The following is a 27577-nucleotide window of genomic DNA, read 5'->3' as shown; positions in this document are numbered from 1 at the left end:
TCCAGTACTTTCCCTGTTTTTTCCATCTTCACAGTTGTGTGGGGGTCTTGTGTGTGGTCTGTGCTCTTGCAGCCAGGAGAGCCGTATCAGAAAGTTGGACGTACTGGGCTCCTGGGTCGGCTGTGAGCCACATAGAACATGGATCTAAAAACATGGCCAAGGGGAAAGCCAGACCAAGGTGAGAGCAGGAGACGCAGGCCAGGAAGCTGAGGGAGGTGATGGGCAGTGGTGACCGTGATGGACAGGGCATCTATACCAGGTAGGAATACACATGAAGACATGACTGTGGGGCCAGATGGGGACAAACTTGCAGACGCAGGAGCTGTGGAGGGACTGCTAGAGTGGGAGTTCTAAGGGTCTTTGCTTTGAGAGTTGAGTGACTGAACGAGGGACCAAGAGAGGATGCCATTCCTGCGACGTCCAGTTTAGTGGCATGAGGGGGTCTCTGCAGGAATCCAGGCTTCTCTGGGATGCTGCCCGGCCCCAACTTTTACTAAGGTTAGCAAACATGGCCATGTCAAGTCTCCTGAGACAGTTTCTTTATCTGCAAAATGGAATGCTAATAAGATGCAACGTTCATATTATGACAGTCATCTGAGAAAAAGGATGAAGCTTACAGGTTGTGCCAACCTGGAATGAAGAGAAATTCCTAGCACAAAGTATGACTTTGGGAAAGGCTGTGTCCCTTCTAATTCTTCTCACTTCTTACTTCTGACTCCAGTGCGTTGCCCTCCTTTTCTGTGTCTCCCACCCTAGAGTGACAGCTCCTGTTCCTCGTAGCCATAATTTTCTTTTTTTTTTTTTTTTTTTTTTTTTTTTTTTTTTTTTTTGCAGCCCCGGGGATAGAACCCAGGGGCATTCAACCTCCAAACTACACCCCCTACCCTATTTTTTATTTTGAAACAGGGTCTCACTGAGTTGCAAAGAGCCTCACTAAGTAGCTGAGGCTGTTCACAAATCACGATCCTCCGGTCTCAGCCTCCCAAATGCTGGGATTACAAGCGTGCACCACCACGCATAATTTAAAATGCTGTAGAGTTGTTAAGACCATCAGTGCTGTGTTCAGAAGAGAGCCTATGAGCTAGACTTTTCAGTGATCTTCCAAACAGGGTAAATATCAAGTGAGTAGCTAAAAAAAACGCAATCTTTGTGTGCAGACATGTCAATGGTGTTGTGTAATGGCTTGTGCCAATTCCATACCTCTGCCCCCATTCCAGGTTATGGATAAATACGGAGAGTTCTACGGCCGAGACCGAATCAGCGAGTTACTGGGTATGGACAAGGCGGCACTGGACTTCAGTGATGCCAGAGAAAAGAAGAAGCCAAAGAAGGACAGCTCCTTATCAGCCGTGTGAGTGCCGTGTCTGCTCCTCCTGCACACACAGGGCGGACGGGGAATGGGGCATCTCTGAAGTCAACAGCACATTGATTTTCTCTCCGTCAGTGTTGGAGCAACGAGACAGCTTGGTCTGCGTGCGCAGTCGAGTCTCATGCTGCTGGGTATCTGCAGCTCTAGAATGATTGGCTGTTTCTCTGTTAAATCTTGAAGGTGTCAGGTGTGAGTGCTATACGTCTGTCATTCCAGTACTTGAGGGGCTGAGGCAGGAGGATTGCAGGTTCAAGGCCAGCCCCAACAACTTAGACCCTGCTTCAAAATAAAAAGTAGGAGGCCGGGTGTGGTGGCGCATGCTTGTAATCCCCGCGCTTGGGTGGCAGAGACAGGAGGATCACGCAGGTTCGAAGCCAGCCATGCGTGCTGGCTTAGGAGACCCTGTTTCCAAATAAAATATAAAATAGGTCTGGGAGTGTAGCCCGGAGGGAGAAGGGCTTCCAGGAACCCCAGTATCACCATAAAAAAACAAACAAAAACAAAAACAAAAACAAAAAGTAGGGCTGGAGGAGCTGGGCATAGTGGCACACGCTTCTAATCCCAGCATTCAGGAAGCTGAGACCAGAGGATCCTGGTTCATGGACAGCCTCAGCCACTTAGTGAGGCCCAATGCAACTCAGTGAGACCTGGTTTCAAAATAAAGAATAAAAAGTAGGGCAGGGCAGGGGGTATAGCTTGGAGGTCAAATTCCCCTGGGTTCCATCCCCAGACCCGCAAAAAAAAAAAAAAAAAAAAAAAAAAGAAAAAATGTAATTATGTCACGGACAGCCTCAGCTGCTCAACAAGGCCTTTGCAACTCAGACCCTGTTTCAAAATAAAGAATTAAACAGGGTTGAGGGTGTAGCTCAGAGGTAGAATACCCTTGGGTTCCATCCCTAGTACCACACACACAAAATGTAATTATGCAGCCATTCTAAAAATAAATCCAACTATTTTGGAAGAAAAAAATAACCTTTTTTCTTTCTTTCTTTTTTTTTTTTTTTCCAGTGCTAGGGACTAAACCCAGCTCTCTGCCACTGAGCTAGCCACATCCCAGCCCAGCCTTTCCTATATGTTTATGGTCTCAGAAAAGTAGTAATTGTTTTGAAAATAGGTATTTCTGATTCTGATTCTGTGTGTGTGTGTGTGTGTGTGTGTATGTATATGTTTGTATGTATGTATGTATGTATGTATGTATGTATATTTGGTGGTACTGGGGTTCCTGGAAGCCCTTCTACCTCCGGGCAACACTCCCAGACCTATTTTATACTTTTTTATTTTTGGAAACAGGGTCTCTTAACCCAGCGTGGCTGGCTTCAAACCTGCGCCATCCTCCTGTTTCCACCTCCCAAGTGCGGGGATTACAGGCGTGCGCCACCATGCCCGGCATTTGTAGAGAAATATTTTGTCTTGGATATTTTAGCTAGCATTAAAGTTATTTTACCTGACCTGTCTCATTGGTTGGATGCTTATGTCTAAAATAAATAATGTGAACTCAGCTAAAAATTGGTTATATAAGCAAATATACATCAGATGCTGTGAACATAGAACTAAAATATGACTTGGGCACTTTTGGAAAAAAAATGTGGTATTTAAAGATGGTGTCACCGTATGTAAGATGAGACATGGATTGATGACCCCTGAGAATTCAGGTCCTTAACTGAGAATTCACATTAGACAAAGACTACTGTGGGGCTGGGATTTCAAGTCACATTTCAAATGTGTAATATGCAGTGAAGAATTGAATAATCTTACTAAATTAAGCATTTCCCAGAGTCACATTTGTGACTCCAGGAATAAAAATATGACTAAAATAATATAAGGAGCCAGGTGTGGTGGTTCATGCTTGTAATCCCAGCATTTGGGGGGCTGAGACAGAAGGATCGCAGTTCGCGGACAGCCTCAGCTACTTAGGGCCTTTGCAACTCAGACCCTCTTCCAAAAAAAAGAATAAAAAGTAGGGTTGGAGGTGTTTCTTCAAGTTAGAATGCCCCTGGGTTCCATCCCCAGTACCACAAAAACAAAAAACAAAAATAGAAGAAAAAATTTTAAATATCTTTTATAAGTAGTTTTAAAATTGGTGAATATTTGCATTGTCTTATGGAGTGAACATTTTCCAGTTTGATTCTTAGCAAAGTACCAACATTTTACTTTGTCACTCATTAACACCTTTAAAATATGGATAATAAATTAGAATAAAAATCTAGTAAGTAATGCACTATTAAGGGAAAAAGATGCATAGGTAGTATTTCTAAGGCACTGACAAAGCTCAAGCTTTAAGAAGGTGATCTGGTTTCTATATTTCATTAGTGTGAATGTCCAGACACAAAGGGATTCATGTATGTGTTTATGTCTCAAACTCATCAGCCTCGGTACATGCACATTTAAGTGGCTGGCTTCTTCCTAGTGAGATGATTGGCTGCTAGAATCCAGAGAGGCTTCTTCATTTATGTCTTCCCGGGGAGGGGAAGGAGGCAGCTCATATCTCAGAAGCATCAATGCCAGCTTCTGGCTTATGATTTACGCCTGAGCCAAGACCTGTGGCCAGGGAAAGGTCGGGCCCAGTTGTCCTGGACCAGCCATTATGCTTTCCTGGGGATGGGGTCAGCCTCAAGCAGCTTGGCTACTACTGACAGTAGAAAGGGATATGATGCACTACGAAAAGGAAATACTTTATGATAACGACCGAGAACTTGTACCATAGTGTGATGGGAGGAAATGCAACTAATCTTAAAAGAATGTTATAAAGAAATCGAGACGTCCTGATAGAAACCTTTTTTTTTTTTTTTTTTTTTTTTTTGCTTCGGATTGTTCTCCTGGAAAATAATGGCGTGCATACAAATTGCCCCGTAGTTGATATTTTCCAGCGCTTCCTGGAGAACATTATCTTGTTAAGTGAGAGGAGCCAGTCTCAGAGAGTGAAGTCATGTGCTTTCTCTCATATGCAGAAGCTAGGGAGCAATTGGGATTGAAGAGGGACTCTAGATGATGGAGGAGCCCCAGGGGGGATGGGAATGCCTAGGGGAGGGGGTGCTGGGGAGAGGAGGATTGATGGAGACACTTCCACTTCAGCATGTACATGCGTGAAATGACCATTGCCCGTCTCAGTGCCGTGTGCGGGGTGGGATGGGGTCCCCAGCTCACCAAGTGCTGTGTGCATGTGTGTCTCTTCCTCTCTGAACTACATTACGATGCTGAGACTACAATACATCAATAAAAGTATGTTTGAAAAATTATTCTTATACTGAAACCTATTGTAAATATTCACGGAATTTTTTTTTTTTTTTTGGCAGAACTGGGGATGGAACCCAGGGACATTCTACCTCCGAGCTACACCCCAGCCCTATATTTTATTCTTTGTTTTTAAAACAGGGTCTCCCTAAGTGCAGAGGGCTTCACTAAATAGCTGAGGCTGCCCATGAACTGAGATCCTCCTGTCTCAGCCTCCTAAGTACGGGGATTACAAAAGGGAGCAACACCACGCCCCATTTTAATAGAACTTTTAAAAGTCTCCTGTAATGATAAAGTTAAAATTCAAAGACAACTTTATTTTCTTAAAATAATCTCACAAACATATCAAAGCCAATCACTAAGCCAAACATGAGAAGGAGGGAATGCGGTGGGGAGTGGGGACGGGCTAAGTGGTGACGTGTGCATGTGTGTCTTCACCATCTTGTACCCCATTAAGATGCATGACTACACTGCATGAATAAAAAATAATCCCGGGCAGGTAGAGGCAAATGAAACTTTCACCCTTCGAGGGAAAAATCTTCTGTGACATTGCTGTCAGTGAGCAGCTGCATGCCCTCACACAGAGAGCTAAAGGTTGGCCTAAGTAACAGAACTGATTGAAGTAACCAGAAGCTAAGCCATGAGCACGTGGGAAGGCCATCTTAAAATCAGTACTATCGCCGGGCGTGGTGGCGCACGCTTGTAATCCCCACGCTTGGGAGGCGGAGACCGGAGGATCACGCAGGTTCGAAGCCAGCCGCGCGCGCTGGCTTAGGAGACCCTGTTTCTAAATAAAAAATGTAAAAATAGGTCTGGGAGTGTAGCCCAGAGGTAGAAAGGCTTCCAGGAACCCCAGTACCACAAAAAAAATAAATAAAATAAAATAAAATAAAATCAGTACTAACCACCTGCTGTGGTGGCACACACCTGTCATCACAGCACTTGAGAGGCTGAGACAGGAGGATGACAGGTTCGAGGCCGATCTCAGCAACTTAGTGAGACCCTGTTTTTTATGGCAATATAAAGTTCAAAATGCTGGGAGTGTAACTTGGAGGTACAGTGCCCCTGGGTTCAAACTTCAGTAACACACACACACACACACACACACACCCCAAATGAAAATAATACTCCCGTTACACTTCAATGTATCCTTTCATATATTAAAATGTCAATTACTTGAGATTGGAATTCTGAAAGACTGACGAAGTTACCATAATTTCAAGCCCATAAATCAGCAGCAAATTCTGGGGGGAAAAAAATAACACACTCTAATGCATATACTTTTAATATGCAAATATTATGAATATTTTATGCTCGCATTCATTCAACACATCATCAAGAGATATTTAATGTGTGAGTTATTTTGATTGGTGCTGGGGACTTGATAAACCAGGGAAGGTGGTGCACATGTGCACGCATGCTGGTACAGCATCACGATCTCACACAGCTGCTGTGGCATGGTAATACAGGGGAGGATCCCACAAGGTGCTCCGGGAGCCCCAGGAAGGGCCGGATTGCTGCCTGAATAGAAATGGATACTGAAAAAGCAGGCAGTCTCAGCTCCTTACTGAGACCCTGTTTCAAAACAAAAAATAGGGCTGAGGGTGTAGCTCAGAGGTAGAATGCCCCCGAGTTCCATCCCTAGTACAAAAAAAAAAAAAAAAAGAGAAAGAAAGCAAAATTGAATGCTGAAGGTGAGGTTATTGAAAGAAATTGGAAACAAAAATAAAATGAAAAAAACCTCTTTCATCTATAAAATAAATACCTCTGCCAAATAAATGTGCACATTTATGCAAGCTTTTATTATGGAAAGGAAAAAAATTCTGTCCAAATGTAGTTACGGATGTAGAATGGGAGCCAGGAGCATTTTTCCGCACACGCGGTTTTGTGTGGCTTGCTGGAGTTGGGGTCATATGCTCAGTGAGTTTAGCTTGTAGTTAATGTAGGAAAGGAAAACAAGAAGCCAAAGCCTGTTGTTGAATGACAAGAGGTGGCAGTGTGCTGTTTTGTTTCTTTAAGATGTAGCCTAAAGAAGCACCAGGGATTGCAGGGCGCAGGTGCGTGCCTGTAATCCTGGGACTTTGCAGGCTGAGAAGGGAAGATCACAGGATTGAGAGGGGCCTCGGCACTTTAATAAAAGTCTCAGCAGCTTAATGAGACCCTATTTCAAAAGAAAAAAAAAAAGGGCTGGGGATGTAATTCAGTGGTAGAACACACCTGGGTTCAATCTCTAATACCAAAGGAAAACAGTGTGGAATGTTGATCGCTGTCCGAGGGTCTCTGCCCTTCCTTTGCACCTCTGTAGAACCTGCCTCCTGAGGAGGGTTCCATCTTGCTCCATGAAAGTTGGACACAGGCAGGCTCCTTCTAGCCTAGGTATCTTTGAAGTCTTTGCTTAATATGTGTATCTATAAATTGTTCTTTTTTTGTCATTCCAGATTGAACTCTATTGATGTGAAGTATCAGATGTGGAAACTTGGAGTCGTCTTCACTGACAATGTAAGCCAGTCACAGAAAGCAGGCTTTATTAGATGACTCTGTAGCATTTACTGCAGAGGAAAGGACAGTTATTTAAGATCTTTATTCAAATGCCAGTATACCTACTATAGACCTTATCCAAGAAGGACCCACAGACAGATGTGGTTAATCAGCCCATTTCTTGTTTCATTTCTTACAAAGGCCAAAAGGTTAAAGTATAAATATATATGCCTGACACAGTGGCATCATATGTCTGTAATTCTAGTATTTGAGGGGCTGAGGCAAGGGGGTGGCTGGTTTAAGGCTAAACTTAGCAACTTAGGGAGACCCTGTTTCAAAATAAAACACAAATAGAAGTGAGGCTGTACCACAGAGCTATACTTGATTTTGAACTCCAGTACTACTAATAAAAATCAACCTCATTACAGAGCCTTCTTGTCCTCTTGAACCATTTTTATTATTAGATTTACTCTCATTTTCAGTAATATTGAATAGTATCTTAGTTATTCCTAGAATTTGTTTGGTTTATGTACAAAGTTTGGCTAATAAAACACTTTGAATGATTGCTTATAAATGGTAGGGTCTTGGTCAGTATTCTCACTGCTATAGTCCAAAATGATCATTCGGTGTAGAGGAAGGAAGATCCATTTGCTAACCGCTTCCCAGAAATTCTGAGTTCAGTCCGTGTGAGGCTGGATCTGAAATTCGGGGCATGGCAGCAGGAGAAGCAGAGGGGAAGAACTCACAAAGCTCTGCTTTCACATCACGGAGGCTGGAAGCAAAAAAGGGAGCGGGCAAGCAAAGGAATCCGAAAGCCCAAGCAGAATCCCCAACCACATCCCCAGGGACCCACTGTGTCCAGTCACACCCAACTGGCCAAGGTTATCACCCTGTAAATCCATTACACTTATTTACTGAGGACGTTATAACCTTCATGACTTAACTCATACCAACCCTAAGCTCTTCAGGGGACATTCTCGACCTGACCATAACAGGTGTCAACAAATGCTAACCGAGTGTACAAATAAATGAAAGGCAAAAGAAAAAAAAGGGAGGGGAGGTCGGCTGGGTCTTTGGTTAGGTATAGAATGGGGATTGTCAACTGGGAGATAGTTTTGCCCTCAGGTGACATTTGCCAATGTCTGGAGACATCTTTGGTTGTCACAAGTAGGTGATGTTGGCATCTAGTGGATTGCTGTTAACACATTTTTTTTAATCTCCATGGGAAGATAAATAAGAAAAGTCATTATTCTAAAGGAGAGAATAACACTGAGCCTTTCTGAAGAACAGACTCTATGAAATATACAAAGAACTAATGCAGCTAATAATTAGAATGATAACAGTAGGGTCTAAGGGTATGAGTTATAAAAAGTGAATCAGCATGATTATAAAAAGTGAATCGGCATTTTCAGTAGTCATGTGTTCTATTATCTGATACGCTTTTCCCCGTTCGTCTTAACAGTCCTTCCTCTACCTGGCCTGGTATATGACTATGTCCGTTCTTGGGCACTATAACAACTTCTTCTTTGCTGCTCATCTTCTTGACATTGCTATGGGATTCAAGACCCTAAGAACCATCTTGTCATCAGTGACGCACAATGGCAAGCAGGTAAATATGCATCTTTTACTTTTTCTCAGAAAATGTTTCAAAAGCAAGCTGGGAGTGGTGGTGCATGCCTGTGATCCCAGTACTTGGGACACTGAGACAGGAGGATTGCAGGTTTGAGGACAGCCTCGAGAGTTTAAAGAGATTCTCAGTAACCTAGCAAGACCCTGTTTCAAAATAGAGAGTAAATTAATAAAAATAGGGTAGGGTGTGTATCCTGGAGGTAGAATGCCCCTGGGTTCAATCTCCTGTACCAAAGGGGTGGGGAAAGAAAATAGAAATATAAAAGTCAAAACAAAATAAAAGCAGCCCTCAAAGAACACTGAACAATTTTTAACACCCCCCTCCCTGGAGGGAGGGTCTGTACCTTTTCTCTTCTATTCCACAGGGCTTAGTAGTTGTAGAGCCTCCTAAAACCTATATTCTTAGCTTGGCTTGACCTATTAGCTGTGTGATGGTGGATAAATATTTCTAAATCTCTACATATTTATGTTTTAAAATGAAAACAAAAGTACTCCTTTTAAAGCATTTTGGTGGAAATCCTCGGAACTGCACCTAATTAATCACTAAAAAAACCTTTTTTTGCTCACTATGCAATTTTCTCTCTTTGATAATATGGGGAATGAGAATCTGTGGCAGTAACCTAATGCAGCTAGTTATGTTACTAGTAAGACAGACTATGCTTCAGTTTGCTTTAATGTGGGTGAAAGCTGGCTATTCATATACTCTTTTCTCCCATTTTAAATTGAACATAAAGGTAATGTTTTTATAAGTGAGAACGTTGTACTGACTTGGAAAGAAACTATTCTAGGGCCAGAAAATCAGCTCATGTTCTCATGGGACTCTGTTGTTCCATGTTAAATTATTTCTATGAAACTCAGGGCAGAAACATGCATCTATTGACTTGTTTGCTATTTTTCAAGTGTCCACTGGGTGGTAACACATTCTGTGGTCCTTGTTTGGATTAACAGAGCCTGTCTTTTCCAGAGTCTACTAGCCTGGCACATTCTAAGCCCAGGCTACTTCCAACAAACTTGCACTGGATCCACACTTTTACTTCCTCATCGCGGTCTTTAGTTTTCTAAAATCCATCATATTGCACATGTTACTCTTGTCTCTGGGTGTGACAATAACATACGGAGCAGGTTGTGGGCGCAGTAGCAAGTCAGTTGCGGTCATTCGCTAGTTGGGGATCCTCTCCGAGTCCCCACTCTGTGTAAAGGTCTGGAGGTGAGCAACCTAGCATGCATTTCTGCACAAAAGGGCTGCTGCTACTTTCAATCAGCTTCTGAGCTCCTGTGGGGATTATTTTTGTTTATCGTTTTGAATATCGGAGTTTAATTTGCAGGATTTTATGGTCCTTAATAGGCCTAACAGTTAAAATGTGCAAAAATGCTGAGTGCCATTGTGCTTTGCGTATAGAAAGGAATTGAGCCCTCCATGAAGAGAGCATGCATTCTCAAAACAGTTATAAAGTGATTTTATAGTAACTAAAAAAAAAAAAAAATACAAGCCAGGCACGGTGGCGCACGCTTATAATCCCCGTGTTTGGGAGGTGGAGACAGGAGGATTGCGCAGGTTCGAAACCAGCCATGCCGGCTTAAGAGACCATTTCCAAATTTAAAAAGTATAAAAATAGAACTGGGAGTGTAGTCCGGAGGTGGAAGGGTTTCCAGGAACCCCAGTACCACCCCCCAAAAAACCCCACAAAGTTAGAGTCAAGAATAGAGGAATGTGTCATAATAAAGTATGTACAGAGGCAATTCATTTTTGTAGGTTTAGTATTTCTGTGATATAGCGGAGTGCAGTGGCACATGTTTGTAATCACAGAACTCGAGCGGCTGAAACTGGATCTCTAGTATGTAGGCAGCCTCGGCAACTTAGTGAGACCATGTTTAAAAATAAATAAAAATGGCTGAGGTGGTAACTCAAGGGTAGAATGTCCTTAGATTCAATCTCTAGTACAACGAAAATGAAAAAGGAAGAGAATGTCATGTAGTGTCTACTAACAATACTTAAAAAAACATGAGCATTTAAATCTGCTTACCAATATTACCAATTTGATTTGGACATGAAATTAATTAAATTTTTCACACTCTAGCTACATTATTCCTTTATCAGCCAGCTAAATAGTCAGGTTTTACATAAAGTGGTCTAATAACTTGAGAAACTAAAAAAGATATGTAAATAAATTTTTCCACAGGGGCTCTGGAAGGTGAGATGTGAGAACACAGATGCTTTTAGTATCTGGTCAGTAAATCCAGCTGTTTCTTCACTAGTATACCCCTCTCCCACCAATGTCAAATATGCCCATCTCTCGTCCTGTGTCTCTAATACAAGTTCAATGTTACATTGCCTTCCAGCTTGTATTAACTGTTGGCTTATTAGCTGTTGTTGTATACCTGTATACCGTGGTGGCATTCAATTTCTTCCGAAAATTCTACAATAAAAGCGAAGATGGCGATACACCAGATATGAAATGTGATGATATGCTAACGGTAAGTTTTTGGGCATTGAGCTTAAATGAACAAAAAATATTACCTGACTTCTTCAATCTTAAGTAAGTGCATTTTTTTTTAGCCTTTAACCATGTGGAAGAGAAAATACGGAATCCAATAAAAAGTTGAATGACTCCTTAAAGAATCAACAATTTTCCAGGTGTTGGTGGCACATACTTGTAATCCTAGTGCTTGGGAAGTTGAGTCAGAGCATCACAGATTCAAAGCCAGCCTCTTCAACTTAGTGAGACCCTGTTGCAAAATAAAAAATTAAACAGGTCCAGGAGTATGGCTTGGAGGTAGAACACCCCTGGGTTTGATCCTCAGTACCTAATATAGGTAGGTAGGTAGGTAGATGGGATGGATGATAGAACAATTTTCAATTTCAGCAGAACATAACCATTTCTGTCAATTTTACATATTTGCTTCCCAGCTCAGTAATTAATAGTGCAGCTAAATAACATAGTTAGAACCAGAAGTAATGTCACTCTTGTTCATATCCCGAGATGACAGCTAAAGTTTCTTCCTAAAGAACATTTTGAAGTCTTAATTTCTTATTTGCTTAAATGACAAATGGAAGTTACTAAAATCCAAAAATATAGCTCTTAATAAAACTGCTAGTTTCCTTTTCCACATGAAGCATCTTGGCTTAAGTCTCCTTTTTGGCCTTGGTTTTCTTTTTTATTTTATTTTTTGGTGGTACTGGGAGTGAAACCCAGAGGCTTTCTACCTCTGGGTTTATACTCCGAGACCTATTTTATATTTTATTTGGAAACAGGGTCTCACTAAGTTGCTGAGAGCCTCACTCAGTAGCTGAGGCTGGCTTCAAACCTGTCCGATCCTCCTGTCTCAGCCTCCCAAGCGCGGGGATTACAAGCGTGCGCCACCACGCCCGGCTTTGACCTTGGTGTTCAAAACCAACAGATGTTCATTGGAGTTATCATCTTGCATCCTGTTGCTGTTCTAGCCTACAGCCCACCTCCCTGGTTATGACTCATCAGAAGTGACCAGACATGAGCTCTTAGGGGAGAATCAGACAAATAGGTACTGCTGGGAAGCGACAGGTCCTTTAGGGAGCTACTTGTGGAAATTCTTATGTAATTGAAGTTGTGGGTAGAAGAAAAGGGGGTTGATATGATGATCCTGAAACTACTGTTAAAAAAAAAAAAAAAAAACAAAACCTCCCAAAAGTGTGAGGAGGGAGAACTACTCATAAAGACTAATAATTAAGACAGTTTTGTGCTGGAGAATGGCAAATCAAGAGAACAGAATGGAGTCTTGCAATGCTTTCCGGTATTCATGGAAACTGAAATAGAAGCAAGGTGGCTTTTGCAATCATGAAATGACATAAATGATATTGACACCATGGATAGGCTTCTAGGAGAAAAAATGGCTACCAACCTTGGAAATAGACACAGATGGGAAACCAAGCTTTTGAGCATCTGGATTCGGTTGATATATATGCTGTTGAGTGGTACCTTTTATGCTTTTATTGGTGCTCTGTAATTATACATTGTACTGTGGTTCCAAGTGATAACAGACATACATGCACAAAGCACTTGGTGGATTTCCTTTCGCATTTCCCCTACTGGCTTTCTCCCTCCCTTCTTGTAGGTGTTAGTGAAGTTGATAATGATACCTTCATATATGGGCATAACATTATTTGAACTGTTTTCTTTCTCGACTCTCCCTTCCCTCTCCTCTCTCCTCAAATCTTGAACTAGTCCACGGGTTTCTCTTGTTTATCTTATATCCCTTTTATTTCCTATTCTCTACCATCCACATATATGGAAAATATACAATCCTTGCTTTTCTGAGACTGGCTGGTCTCACTTATGATAATACTCTCTAATTCCATCCATTTTCCCGCAAATGACACAATTTTGTCCTTCTCTGGCCAGGTAAAATTCTATTGCATATATAGCACGTTTTCTTTGACTGTCAGTTGATAGACACCTGGATTTGTTTCATAATTTGCCTCTTGTAAAGTGTGCCGCAATAAATATTCACACTTATGTTTACTGGACAATAGTTTTATGCCAAGCACTTGCCAAGGATAAGGCTGGACTAAGTGCCATTCCTATCTTTAAGAACCTTGCATATTAAACACTTGTTTGAGAAATTCTGCTTAGTTCATTCTTTTCCTAAAAATATTTTCTAAGAAAAGACTGCGTAAGAAATTTTCAGAAGTTTAGGGAAAGCTTCTAGGGAGACCTGATTGGCTGGAGCCTTTTGGGGGTGGGATGATGTCAGGTGGGTGGCTGTGTTAGGTAGGGGGATAATCTGTAATACTGGTTCCTTATCATGCCACAGTGACACCTCTGCACCGCCCTGGTGTCCCTGTCCTCACCTAGTCATCTTGAAACCATGTAGGCTGTAATCACGGTACCCGTGGGCAGCTTCATCTTGGCCCTTAGAGCAATACGTGGTCCCATTGCTTTTTTTTTTTTTTTTTGTGCAAGAAAATGACAGTCTTTGCTTGGCTGGCTTTGCCCAATGACACAGGACTATTCATGAATCCAGAAGATGGAGCTCTTTATCTTGAGGATGAGGAAATAGGCTTCCTGATGGTTTGAATGCTGGACTTCACTAGAACCTGGGTTTTCTTCTGTTTGAGGGCTTTCTGAGAATATACATGAGACCCACCACCTACACCCATCTCTGTTTTAGATTTCTACCTGTCTACATGTAGCAATAAGCTTATCCTGCTGACTGGGGTGAGAATGGGGGGCCATTATGAAGCTGCATCTCAGAGGTTTTCTTCCAGCAAGAGAAAGCTCGGTCCCTAGACACCTGCTGTGTGCTGGGTCTGACTCTTTCAAGAGGATGCAATGCTGCTCCCTGTCTGTGGAGTCTGAGGCCTTGTGCAAACTCATGGCCAGTTGCTCATTGGTAAAAAGACCTCCACAGAAGGCCACATTGCAGGGATTAACCTTATAGTCTTAGGGCCTAAACACTGCCCCTTCAGTTGGCTTCTTACTAGCCCATGTGCATCTGCTTCAGAAGCCAAGAAAATGTAAGTGAATCACTCACCACCGTGCTCTTTATCTTTATAGACAATTTATTGGTGCATTGAAACTATACATCATAGCGAGGTTCAGAGTAATAGGGACCTACATGCACATAGTACTCGGCATGTTTCCCTTGGTGTCCTACCCCGCTCCCTCCTCTTCCCCATACATGTGATTGCGATTGGTATTGATGTAGTTTTGTGTGTGTGTGTTTTGGAATATTTCTTTTTGAACTATTTCTTTATGAAGCATTTTTGAACTATTTCTTTCATCAGGTCTCCCCCTCAGACCTACTCCATCACGGCACTGGAGCGTCTCCTCCTCCATCTGAGGTCTCTTTTGTTACCAGCTTCTCTCTAGCTTACACACAGGAGAGAGAAACATATGACCTGGACTTTGCAAAACCGACTAATATCACCTAGCCTCATAGTCTCTAACTCGGTGCATTTTTCTGCAAATGACATAACTGTGTTCCTCTTTATGGCTGAGAAAAATTCCATTGTGTGTGTCTACCACATGATTTTGCAGTCCAGGCATCTGTTGGTGGACACCTAGGCTGAGTGGTCTGTTTGCGAAGTGGGCTGCTAGGCACCTGGATCTGCTCCTTCAAAGCAGAGGCCCAGTGTGCCCACAAGAAAGGAGCGCAGAGCTGGAAATGGGCAGGTCTGTTGCTTTAATTCAGTTCTCTAAGGAGAGTTTGCTCTTTGTAGCATCTCTTTAGCTACTCCTTTTCATAGACTGACACCTGTCTGCTACTTGGAGTCTCTGTGTGACCTGGGGATGCTGTTCCTCTCTCCTGTCCTATTGTGTGGGTTTTCTCTGTGTCCCCAAGGTCTCTGCCCTGAGGCCACTCCCAGGGCAGAGGAGGAGCCTGTCACAGGCCAGTGCTCACCCTGGGTCCCTGGCTCCCAGCAGGTGGCACTATTGCTACAGATTTACACACCCTATGATTCTCTCAAAAGCTTTTTAAAATTTTTTTTCTGGATTATTATTTTTGAGTCTGAATATCTAATTAAACCAGCAGTGTCCTGATAGAATTTGAACCTCCTCTCCAAGAATGTAGGAGGAAAAAGTAGAAATTTATCCAAATTCCAGGGTAAAAAGACAATTGCGTCTCAGAAGCTGGGAGAGAAAACGGACATGTTCGTAAGGGTGTTCACCTCTGAAGGTCAGCTCTAAGCCCACAGGGCAGGCAGCCTACCCCGTCCCTCAAGGAGCCTCTATGGGGGGCCAAGACCAGGCAGCATTGGGCAAAAGGCTGCTCAGGTAGAGATTTGGAACTGAGCACACTCCTGGGAAGTTAAGTGCATAGGTTCTAGACTGACTTAATTCATTGTTCTCTCCTTTCTACCCAGTCTTTCCAACAAGTAATCAATTTCTCTCTTTCCTCTCTCCTCCCTCCCTGCCCTCTCTCTTTCTCTCTCTCTCTCTCCTTGCTTTCCTTCATCCTTCTTTTTTGTCCAAGATAAAAAGTATCATAAAAATTTCTACCAATACTCTTGAAGGCAGCGTGATAATGAACCCCATAAAGGAAGTTTCCAGGAGGTGGCTAAGGAGAGAAAACACCAAGAATATAAAATCCTGAGAATTCCCATTTGCCTATTACCATTTTTTTTGTAGAGCTGGGCACCTTCCTGACTCATGATTCAGAGTCTCTTAAGGATTACACAATTACTTCTTCCTATTTTTGGCTTTTATTTATTTATTTTTTACCAGATTTGGGCTGGTTCTATAAAAACAAAGGTAGATGAGGAATTCTCATTTTCAAGAGCAAAAGAAGAATTTGGTTGCTCAAAGCCTGTCACACCTGGTAGCAGATCCCTTCGCACACCTCACTTCTCTGACTGCAGCCATCTGTGTGCTGGGTCTACGCTGAGCAGGTTACAGAAAACAGGGTCAAAAAGTCACAGATGAATTGGCCATTTTGTTCGTTTCAAAGCTTGTATTTTATTTAAGCCTAAATAATGAAATCTGCAAGGCTAGCTCTTTCCAGCATGGCCTTAAGTGTTCTACTGCACCATGCTGGAATTTCTTTCTCCAAATGCTAAGAACTGTCATAGAATGAAAGTCAACAGCGAGATACAGGATTATTGCCAGGAAAAATCAATTGGATGGCTGATAAGAGATATGAGAGGAACAGGTATAATAGAATACATCTGCAGTTTCAATACTTGGGAGACTGAGACATGAGGATCACAAGTTCAAGGCCAGCCTCAGCAGCCTAGCAAGCAAGACTGTTTCAAAATAAAAAAGGGATAATGTGCAGTGTGGGGGTAAAATGGCCTTCAGTGCAATCTCCAGTACAAAGGGGGAGAGAGAGAGAGAAAGAGGAAGAAATGGGAAGAGAGAAAATGATCATGAAAGAAACACATTTGCCTTGGTAATTAAGTCTCATTCTATGGTCTTGTCTTCACCTTTGTGTGATTTAGGGGCTAAAAGTGAATCATTCTCTTGGGAGAAAACTCACATTCACCAGACTTACATGGATGCTGTATAAATCAGAATGCCAGCATACTACTCATGAAGAGTTTGCGTATCCAGTTGACACACTTTTTATGGGAAGCCAAATTACAATCCAGAAGTCTCAGTCAGCAGGAGTTGGGAGGATTTTACTGACGATAGTCACATCTGCTGCCTCACACACTTCCTCAAACAGGCAGGGACGGAGAGCAGAGACACTTCACGGCAGGGACTGGGAGCATATCGTGATGGATGGCCCTCTGTGGGAGTCAGGATCCGGGAACAGAGCTTGATTTGGAGAAGTTGCATAATAAAGGCAAGAGGCTTGTCTTCATTGAGTTTCCAGCCCACAAAAGGGGATTCCAAACTACCAGCTACACAGGGTGAAGGCCAGGAAATGGGGTGATGAGAAGCATGCCTTGAGGCTTACGACTCGAGGACAAGGGAGCGTAGTTAAAGCTGTCGATTCCACCCGTCACCTCTGAGCATGAATGGAGACAAAGATCTAGAGAAAAGCACGCAACTACACTTTTTCCTAGTAAATATAGGAAATATGTGTAGTAAATAATTCAAGCAGCATATGCAGGTGTAGACAGTGAAAATAAAATGTCTTTCTCCCACAGATCCATTGTTAACAATTTCATGCACAAAGCTCTGAGAAACCATGGAAGGGCACTGTTTCAGTGAGCTTTTTAATTGCTGTGATCAAAGCACCTGGCAAGCACAAGTTAGATGAAGAAAGCTTTGTTTAGGGCTCACGGTTTCAGAGTTTTAGTCCATGGTCTTTCAGCTCCGAAGCAGAAACATCATGGTGGCAGCCCACATAGCAGAAGAAAACATAGCTCATGGTGGCTAGAAGGGACGTGGGGAGGGAGAGAAAGAGGAAAAGGAAAGGCTGGCCAGATAGAGGTAGCCCTCAGGGTTAAGCCCCCACTGATACACTTTCTCTAGCCATGGCCCACCTCCAACTCTTCCTGCACTGGGGACCAAACTTATAACACAGCTTTAGGGGTATATTTTGAACCCAAACCATAACACAGCTTCATCAATGAGCTGATGTTCCTTCCTCATCTTACTCTTCTGTCTTCTTAATCCTAGATATCAAAGTAGAAAATTCTTTTCACATCCTAATTCCTATGTACTAGGTGGAGGGGAGGATTAATGTTAAAAGGTCTGCTATTTTAACATGACTCTGATACCTTTTTACTCTAAGAACTTCTGAGCCAAGGTATTGATAAAGTATTCTTTTTTTTTGTGGTACTGGGGTTCCTGGAAGCCCTTCTACCTCCAGGCTACACTCCCAGACCTATTTTTACATATTTATTTGGAAACAGGGTCTCCTAAGCCAGCGCGTGCGGCTGGCTTCAAACCTGCGCGATCCTCCTGTCTCTCTCCCAAGCGCGGGGATTACAAGCGTGCGCCACCACGCCCGGCTGATAAAGTATTCTTAATCTGCAAAGTGAGACCAGAGTGTAAAGCAAAGACTGCACTGTGGAGTTTTGATAATACCATGTACATAAAAAAATGAATGCCAATCTCACTATCGTGTGTAGGAGAGTAGAGGGAGGAGTGGCGTGAGGGCCCAGCAGAAAACCGTCCAAGTTATCTGTTTATTTCTATCACTGTAAAACTCAGTATAATATATCATTACAATGCACCAATAAAAGTATATATATAAAAAAAAAGTGACACATAGAAGCCATATGTTGGCATCATGATGATAAGGATTAAAACAGAAAGAGGCAGCCCAGAGTACCAAGAGCTTTGTCCTCCCCAGAGTGAGGATCCAGAACTAGAGAAAGAACTTCGGGTTTGCCGGGTGTAGAGTGGGTGCCGTCCTCCGAGCAGTGGCCTGTCTTTCCAGTGCTACATGTTCCACATGTACGTGGGGGTTCGAGCCGGAGGGGGCATCGGAGATGAGATTGAGGACCCGGCGGGAGATGAGTATGAGATCTACCGCATCATCTTTGACATCACTTTCTTCTTCTTTGTGATCGTCATCCTCCTGGCCATCATTCAAGGTAAGCCACCTCCTCAAGGATTCCCAGCTCAGGGACACTTGGGATTTGAGGCACCTGCTCCTCGTGGTGGGGTAAGTAAGTGCTGCGCTCTTTCTGGAAAAGCCATACAAGACTTTTAAGGATTTCTTCCTAGTGAAATCTAAGGAGGGAAAAATGAAGCAGACAGATTCTGAGATGGGAAAGGGGTTTCTTTCATCTCCCTTCGAATAACAATGGGAAGAATGCTTTCCTTGGTGTGAGTTCTAGTCCTGCCGCTTGGCAGGCTTGGCCCTGATGGGTTTGGGGACTCAGCGTGGGCCACTTAGCCTTGTGGTTCTATCTCATGAGCGTTATGTGAATTTCCGATCCCTGTGTGTAGTTGTTGAAGGTTTAAAAAAAAATGGCATTCAAATACCTAAGACTGTGCCTGACACATAATTAGGACAACATAAACAACCACAGAACTGTCCTGTTGATTGGTCACTGCATGGCAGGCACCTTCATTAAACCATTTTACCCTTTAGATACATTTTGGGGATGGTAATGTTACCCAGTCTTCACCTGGAAAGAAACAGCCTCGGTGAGTCTGAGCAGCGTGGCTCCAGTGCTCCGGCTGGGGTCTGTATCCTAACCAGGACATCTGAATCCAGAGCCCTCCCTTAGGGGGCTACATTGACCCAGGGGTTCTTTCTTTTACTTTAAGATAACATAGGATGTGATTTTTCTCCCCTAATGAAATAAACATATGTAAATGTGACATTACTTTTTTTTTTTTTGGTGGTACAGGGATTCCTGGAAGCCCGTCTACCTCCAGGCTATGCTCCCTGACCTATTTTATACTTTATTTGGAAACAGGGTCTCTTAAGCCAGCGCAGCTGGCTTCGAACCTGCACAATCCTCCTGTCTCCGCCTTCCAAGCACAGAGATTACAAGCGTGCACCACCACATCCGGCGTGACATTACCTTTTAAGTTCCACTAGCCAAAAAACAGGAACTACTTTTACAAAGTCCCTGGATGGGCTTAAGCGATTCCTGGTTTGTTAATATATACATCCATCTGTATGTAGTAACAGGAATATTTCGTAGGAGGATAAAGTAAAAACCAAACACACAACAAAACACCTAGGAGAAAGGACAGAGCTGATAGGTATCAACAGGAAAGAGGCTAAAACGAAACAGCCCAACGTGGTCTCTGGTTGCTGCCCTTGATATAAAACTCTAGAGTCTGTGAGAGCCCTGTGGGGAAAAATGATTTAAAGTCATGTGCTCACCATTTTTTTTGGTTGTTGTTGTTATTATGGTGCCTTTATTTCCAAATGCATACTTGAAATTTTTCCTAGTGGGGTTTCTATGCTTCAAAATCAGGAGGCTCAGTTGCTCTCTTTCAGCACCAAGGAGGTAGTGACAGGCCATCCGTATGTGCCAAAGCAATTTGCAGTTCCCCTGCTCTGTCAGTTCATTTTGAGATGCTTCTCTGGCTGAGCGTGTGCTCTGGTAGCGACATGTCATACGCTTTTTTCCCAAGAGAGTTTCACTGGCCTGGTTGGAAGGCCGAGTATCAACAAGCGAGCTTGCATTTCCACCGTGTGTCAAGCACCTTGACACATGGTGGTACGTTTCCCCTTCCATGGGAAGGGAGGGACAAGGGGCTGTGAAGATAACCATTCTCTGGTGGACGGGGAACGTAAATGATGTCTGTGTTTAACACTAGGTTTAATTATTGATGCCTTTGGAGAGTTGAGAGACCAGCAGGAACAAGTCAAGGAAGACATGGAGGTGAGTCTCTCCCTGTGACTCGGTTGTTTCTGCAGTGGGTGTTTCTTCTTTACTGATTATATCAAGAGAGCTGGGAATGGAGGAGGGAGCCCCACATCGTGTGTGGTTTCAGTGACCTGCTTTTGGTTCCGGTAATGTGTGTGCTCCAACTGTGGGCTAGGCTGCGACTCAGTGTTCTCCAGTTGCAAGCAGACAATAATGTTGCACCGCCCTGCCCCTTAAAGTGGGGAGACCATACGTCCCCAGCTATCAGTCCATCACAAGGTAAGTCCACAGTGGTTACAAGGCAGAGTGGCAAGTCCTTGGAGGAAGGGGGAGAAACAGGAAGGAGTTCAGACAACCTCCTTCCCATCCCCTGGCTCTGCCATGTCCATCTCCAGAGATACCATTTGCGTCCATATTGGATTCTGAGAATTTCCTCATCTGAGAAGTCATGTCATCACAACTCTGATTTAAGGAACCTGGATATGCATTTGTTTTCTTGAGAGCATAAATTGTTCTAGAGATAGAATACAGAGGAAGGCCAGTGTGGGAAGAGTCTAGTAATAACTCGTTTGAGAAACTTATGGTTTAATCCACAGGACTTGGGACACAAGATAGTTTTTTTTTTTTCTACAGTTGTTAACCAGAGAGGCAAGATGATAGCGTTTACATTTTATTTTTAATGTGCTTCTATTGGCATACCATACTTATACATCACAATGATGTATAGAGCAATAGGAACATACATACACAGAAAGCATGGGGGATGGCCTAGAAACTTGCCACACCAGAGGCAGGATGGAGGCTGCTGGGAAGGAGGCTTTCACTTTCTCCAGATGCTGATGATGAGGGTTTGGCTAAAGAAACGTCACCGAGGACGCAGGAAGGACAGGGACTCAAGGTATACTTGAAGCCGGAGAGAGAAGAACTTGATGAGTGGCCTGATACAGAAGGAGGTGGAGAGGGCAAGGGGATACTGGGGCTTCAGAAATGAGCTGCCAGACAGAGGCATGGGGGTCCAGCTTCTCTGAGGAGAGCAGGTTCCTGGTAGAGCTGACAGTGTGGCTTGTGCTTAAGAGGCATCCAACTGAGCCCTATAAAGACCTGATTGTTGCCGGGCATGGTGACTCATGCCTGTAATCCCAGTACTTGGGGGCCAAGACAGGAGGATCACGGGTCCAAGAATGTCAGCAAGTAGTGAGACTCTCAGTAACCCATGGAGACCCTGCTTCAAAACAAAAGAATTAAAAGGGCTGGGTGTGTGACTTGGGGGTAGAGTGCCTATGGGTTCAGTCCCCAGTACCAAGAGAAAAATAAAGACCTGAGAGTTCTCTCGGAGCCTGAATGTGGTCGCAGTTGTTGATCAAGGAGACAGGATGACATTTATAAATGATCACCATTTTCTTGATCCCAGGCCTCAGAACCCAAAGCATCATAGACATGCTTCAAATGGAATTAAACAGCATCTAATTGGTCAGGGAAAGAGGAGCTTCCGAATCTCGGGATAATAACCATTGCTTGTGTTTGATTTGGTGCCTAATAATTCTAATTTCAAAATGCTAATCAGAAGATGGAGGGTCTGCTTCTCCTGGGGTTGTGTGTGCACCAGATCTGCATAGCAGTCCTAAGCAGGTGCTCCTCTACGCTCTGCACAATGAGGGGTGTGGTCCAGAGGAGGGAGAAGCTGAAGAACCAGGCGCCTGGACTGGAGAGCTGTTCCCAGCACACGTTCCTTGGTTGTCTGTACCTAGCCCTGCCTCTGGCCACAGCTGACCCTTGCTGAGTCTTTGATGGAATTCTCAGAGCTTGGTATTAGATTTAGCCCTCTCCAGAGAAAAATGACGTGTGTCTTTACTCTCTTAGTTGTCAGTCTTTGTTCACCCACATAATGAGATTGTGGTTTTAGGTTAACCTACCGTTCATCGTGCCTAGATAACGTTAGACAGTGTCATGGACAGGAGTGATGGCTGAGCCTGGACACATGTACATAATTTTCAAAAGAAGGCAGCATTGCTTCTTAGTCATCAATATTCTGAGCTCCGCATCTGTGGCATCCACTACCGACACTTGTGCCACTTAATTAAGCTAATGATAAAATATAGCTGTGACATGGTTCAGTGTATATTCGGGGCTTAGTCTACATTCTCACAGCAATGATCCCGAATGACTGACCACACAACATGGAGAAGGAAGGTGCATTTGCTCATTTGGGGGAGATTCTGGGTTCAGTCCATGTGATGCCAGGGTCTGTGGATCTCAAGGCATGGTGGTGAGAGGGAGGGAGCAAGGGCTCTGCTCTTACTTCGTGGAGGCTGGAAGCAAGAGAGTCAGCAAATAAGGGGATTTTTAGGAAAAAAAAAAAGTCCTCAAAGCCACTCCCAGGGACTTACCTCTGTAGCCATGCTTTACCTGCCTATGTTACCACTCAGTAAATCCATGACAATGGATTTATTTATCCACTGATGAGACTGCAACTCTCATTACTTAGTTCCGTCAACTTTGAACATGACCTTTGCAGAGGACATTCTATATCTAACCATAACAAGGGATGTGGCATGACCGCCATGTGATGACCTTCGATGGACATTGAGCAAACCAGTTCTCTTACCCCTAAGTGATGCGTTATGTTTTGCTTTGTGAACTCTCTGCTGGTTATTTCTCTCTTTTCCAGACCAAGTGCTTCATCTGTGGAATAGGCAATGACTACTTTGACACAGTGCCACATGGTTTTGAAACCCATACTCTGCAGGAGCACAACTTGGCCAATTACCTGTGAGTACTCATCTGGGATGTTCCTCCTCCCAATGCCCCATTTCCTCTCAGCCCATGAATCTCAGATAAAGCAGAGGGAGGTGTCTTACCTTCCCAGTTGCTCAGAAACTTTGAGAGACCATCAGAAAGAAGTGGTTCTCTTCCCACTGGCGGAGATGGGCTTAGGAAATGAAGTGGCAGCTCTTTCTGTGAAGGAGAGTTTCTAGGACATGGAGTGGAAGAGTGGACACTGGGGACAGAGCCTCTTGGGGAGTCTTGACTTTGTTCTGCCTTTCAAGCAGAATCCTGTGGATGCTTCCTAGAGTTATGAGAATCTTAAGATTCTGAGAACTTACAGAATCTTTAGGCACTATTGGAAACTGAATTAAAAATTTACATTTTTTCTTTGTGTAGAAATCTGGCCATTACTTGGCACTAACCAAAAACTATAGTTTTATAAAAATGCTTTTCTTAGTTTCTGATGCAATATTAGTAAACTCATATGTGATGGAGGATAATGTAGGAAAAATGGTTGAACTCTACTCAATTGGACAGATTGGAAAATAGGGGTGTCTTACAAAACTCGTTTTCAGTGAAATCTATCAGTGATTTGATTCTGACAAAAGTGTGCATGCTTCTAACGGGGTACAATATTGTCTCAGAGAATTCAAGTCAGAAAACATTGTTGATTCTTTCCAGTACACTGTAATTTTCCAAAAAAGAAGAAATAATATGTGTGTGTGTGTGTGTATATATATATATATATATATATATATATATATATATATATATATGCCATTTTCTCTGCGCCTACATAATGAGTGCAACATATGATATATAAAAATATTTCCTATCTGTTTATATCGTATATTTTCACAAGTCTACTCCTGATCTTTCTGTATTTGTAGGTTTTTTCTGATGTATCTCATAAACAAAGATGAAACAGAACACACAGGGCAGGTGAGTAAAATGTCACTTTATATCGTATTCAGAAATAATAGAGAAATTCTACATGCTAGAAGAAAATGTGTGGTTTAAACAGTGGAGGAATTACTTCCAGGTATTATTATTTGGGGTATCTTGATATAAAATACCTGTTATTTCTGATAAGTGTGCTAAAGATTTCTCTGGAAAAGTACAAGTCTAATGTCACCTATTAAGATAAGCTTCTGGGTAACAGAAAATGCTGGGGGTTTGTGTTTGATGCCCCCATTGTAAGAATTTTGAGTATTCTTAATTATGATGACCTTGATTTATTCATCGGATGGCCAAGGATTTCAAATGAACTTCGACTTACACTTATATTATGGTTAGCTAAACATTACTTAATGTTATACAGTTTAGGTTATCAAACTGTTTAAAGGACCCCTTTCATGACTACTTCCCACAAATTGCTAATAGTTTAAATTTGAAGAGGATATAGCTAGGCGTGGTGGTGCACACCTGGAATCTCTCAATACTTGGGAGGCTGAGACAGGAGGATCACAGGTTTGTGACCAGCTTCAGCAACTTAGCAAGACTCTCTGCAGCTTAGTGGGACCCTGTTTCAAAATAAAAAAGAAAATAGGGCTAGGTATATAGCTCAGAGGTAGTATGCTTCTGGGTTCCATTCTTAGAAACACACACACACACACACACACAGGATACAATTAACAATAACAGTATTTAAAAAAAAAACTCTCAAAAACACATGCTACCATAGCTATATTTTATTATTATTAAGATGAAAGTTGATCATTTGTATATTACTAGAAATAAGGTCTGGTATAAGTTAATTTGAAAATAAATTTGATGCCTGACATGATGGCACACACCTAGAATTCCAGTCCTTGGAGGCTGAGACTGGATTGTAGGTTAAAAGACAGCATCAGAAACTTAGCAAGATGCTGTTTCAAATTAAAAAGAAAAGAACTGTGTTAAAGCTCAGAGGAGAATTCCTGAGTTCAATATCTAGTACCATAAAAAGGACGGAGGGAGAAGTAAATTTGGATTTCTCCAATGACATGAGATCTATCAACAAAGTCGAGCTTTCTCTATTAATCTTTGTGTTAACACACTGACTTTGGGGATGATGTCAATACATTTCCTTTGCTTTTACAGGAATCTTATGTCTGGAAGATGTATCAAGAGAGGTGCTGGGAATTTTTCCCAGCGGGGGATTGTTTCCGGAAACAGTATGAAGACCAACTAAACTAAAATCACCTCTAAAAACCAAAAGCAACTTTCTTCTCCTCTTCCCTTTTCTCATCCCATTCTCACTCATATCCTCCCTCTCTCCTTCCCTCTCTCCTTCCCTCCCTCCCTCCCTCCCTCTCTTCCTCTCTCTCAGAAAAAACTTGCTGATTTTATGAATAGCAAGCTTCCTGGTGTTTTCTGGAAGCATCTAAGTTCAGTCTCTAAAGATCTGACTTGACTGTTTTTCCCCCACCTCGTGTGTTTTTCTTTGAGAAATACTGAAGATTAACCTACAGTTGTAGGGACTGTGGGAAGAAACCATTACAGACACTCTCCATTGTAACACGTGTAGGCTGCTGCACCCGAGGGTCCCAGAAACCTATTGAGCCTCGGACCGTCACAGCCAGACGTGGACGCCACATTCACCAAACCTCTTTATTTCACCATTTCGAAAGGAACCGTCTAAGGGTCACAGAGCACTGTAGCACTTAACAGATTGCTGTGGACACCACTTGCGAAGGGAAATAGTGCCTTACTATACGTGGGTTGAGCTATGCAGGAGATGATGTGCATGAAACAAAAAAAAATATTTTGTTTATGTCGACCTTCTTTTATTTAGATTGATTTTTTTGTCATTTTTATTTCTTTGGTGGGGGAGGGTAAGGAACGCTCTTTGTTTTCACATTTTCAAAAAGATGGGTGGTGTGTCTCAGGACGGAAGGAAGTTCTTCTCATCCAGCCGCTGTTTGACTTTTACCTTCCCTGTCTGCTCCACTTCTTATTTTGGTAATGCTCTGATAAAACATTGCAACTTTATGAAATCTTTGTATGGAAACAAAAAGACTGCAAAAAATTATACTTTCGAGGAAAATAATTCATTGCATGTTTATTATGCAAGTTTAAACAAACCAAGAAAACCTTCAGAAGCCCATTGGTCAACATGAACGAACTTCCTTGATAATTATAATCATAGTAATAAAATGTCGTGGGCTTACTTGTCTATTTGAAGCCGGTGTCATCCACCTACGACGTGCTCCATTACGAACTCGGCAAGTAGTTATGGGTTTTTCTTTTAGCCACCTGTGACCAGTGTCTATGAAGGACTTCCTACCCGGCCTTTTTTTAAATATCAAAGCTGAAGCAATATCCATTCAGGGATTCCACCATTTGCACCACAAAACGTCGAAGAGGATACAGATCACTCCATTTCTTTATTTTTTTTTCCATTTTGAGTCCTTTTAAATGTAAGGCTAACCTTTACAGTTAAAAAGACAGATTCAGAATGGAAGCGAGGTCATTTTGCAAACATTGGAGCTCTTTTATTACGAGTCTGCTTGTTAATTTTAGAATTGTAAAAGTGCTCTGATTAAACTATTTAACTAACTTTCTCATCCTTTGTTTTTGTTTTCTTCCATTGCACTTAAAGCTGGGACCCATAAAACAGTGTGCTTTTCGCTTGGAGTGGGCACAGGACAGTCACCAATGCTCTGCTGAGCCCTTTGACACAATTCAAGCTCAGGGCAGTTTAGCGGGTTTTGAAGTATTTGTGATTAGGGAGCCCCAGGGCTATCAGGTAGTTGATGACCTTGTCATTTCTATTGTGGGGATAATCCTCTGAGCAAAAAGTCACCTTTCCAGTTGTTCAATGTGTATGCACCCCCATTTTACAAGGCCCTTTTTTGTTTAACCCTTGCTTGTGCCTAATGAGTAGGGAGCCATTATCCAGCTGAGTAGGAAAGGGAATTGCACATTAGTAAGTGGTGTATTAAACATTCCGATACCAACTGTGAGCACTTGCTGCGTGCCCAAAACTGCGGTGGGTCCTGGTGAGGCGCCCGCCGTCTGCCATGTTAAAATCGACCATCACGGTTCCCATCCCCTGGTCCCTGGGTTCCGCGTTTGTCTTTTGCTACCACTTTTATTTGGGGAAAGGAATAAATTTGGCAATACCACGGGAATAATTGCCAGGCCTCCGCAGTGAAGCGATCTTAGGCTCTATGGAGTCTGAATAAAATAAACCATGTCAGCTCCATACAATGTCAAAGAGCACATTGCCCTTGGCCGCACAGCAGAGGGACTGTCCGACAGCGAGAGGAGCAAGTCTCTCTCCGGGACGTGAGGCCCCACGGAGACAGGTCCTCCGTTTATAATGCCCACGTCATAGTTGGTGCAGAACAATGAGACAGGTAAGAGATGAAGGAAGCCTTTGCATTCCTAGATTTCGCAAGTTCTTGTTCACA

General features: G+C 42.8%; 1 protein-coding gene across 1 annotated transcript in view; it reads left to right on the top strand.

Moving 5' to 3' along the window:
- Positions 1-25358, top strand: part of RYR2 (ryanodine receptor 2) — a gene marked incomplete at both ends in the record, with an annotated part of 554680 nt that extends 529322 nt beyond the window's left edge. Inside the window, 9 exons of the mRNA XM_080717126.1 lie at positions 1218-1351; positions 7039-7099; positions 8541-8687; positions 11048-11182; positions 18518-18674; positions 20365-20429; positions 23083-23183; positions 24071-24122; positions 25263-25358. Of these exons, the coding sequence (XP_080573252.1) occupies positions 1218-1351; positions 7039-7099; positions 8541-8687; positions 11048-11182; positions 18518-18674; positions 20365-20429; positions 23083-23183; positions 24071-24122; positions 25263-25358 (948 nt within the window). The remainder of the gene's footprint in view (positions 1-1217; positions 1352-7038; positions 7100-8540; positions 8688-11047; positions 11183-18517; positions 18675-20364; positions 20430-23082; positions 23184-24070; positions 24123-25262) is intronic.
- Positions 25359-27577: the final 2219 nt, after the last annotated feature.

This window comes from Muscardinus avellanarius (assembly GCF_963383645.1).
Source record: "Muscardinus avellanarius genome assembly, chromosome: 20".
Classification (NCBI taxonomy): domain Eukaryota; kingdom Metazoa; phylum Chordata; class Mammalia; order Rodentia; family Gliridae; genus Muscardinus; species Muscardinus avellanarius.
Note: the sequence above shows the minus strand (reverse complement) of the source record. Positions and strands in the feature narration are given on the sequence as shown.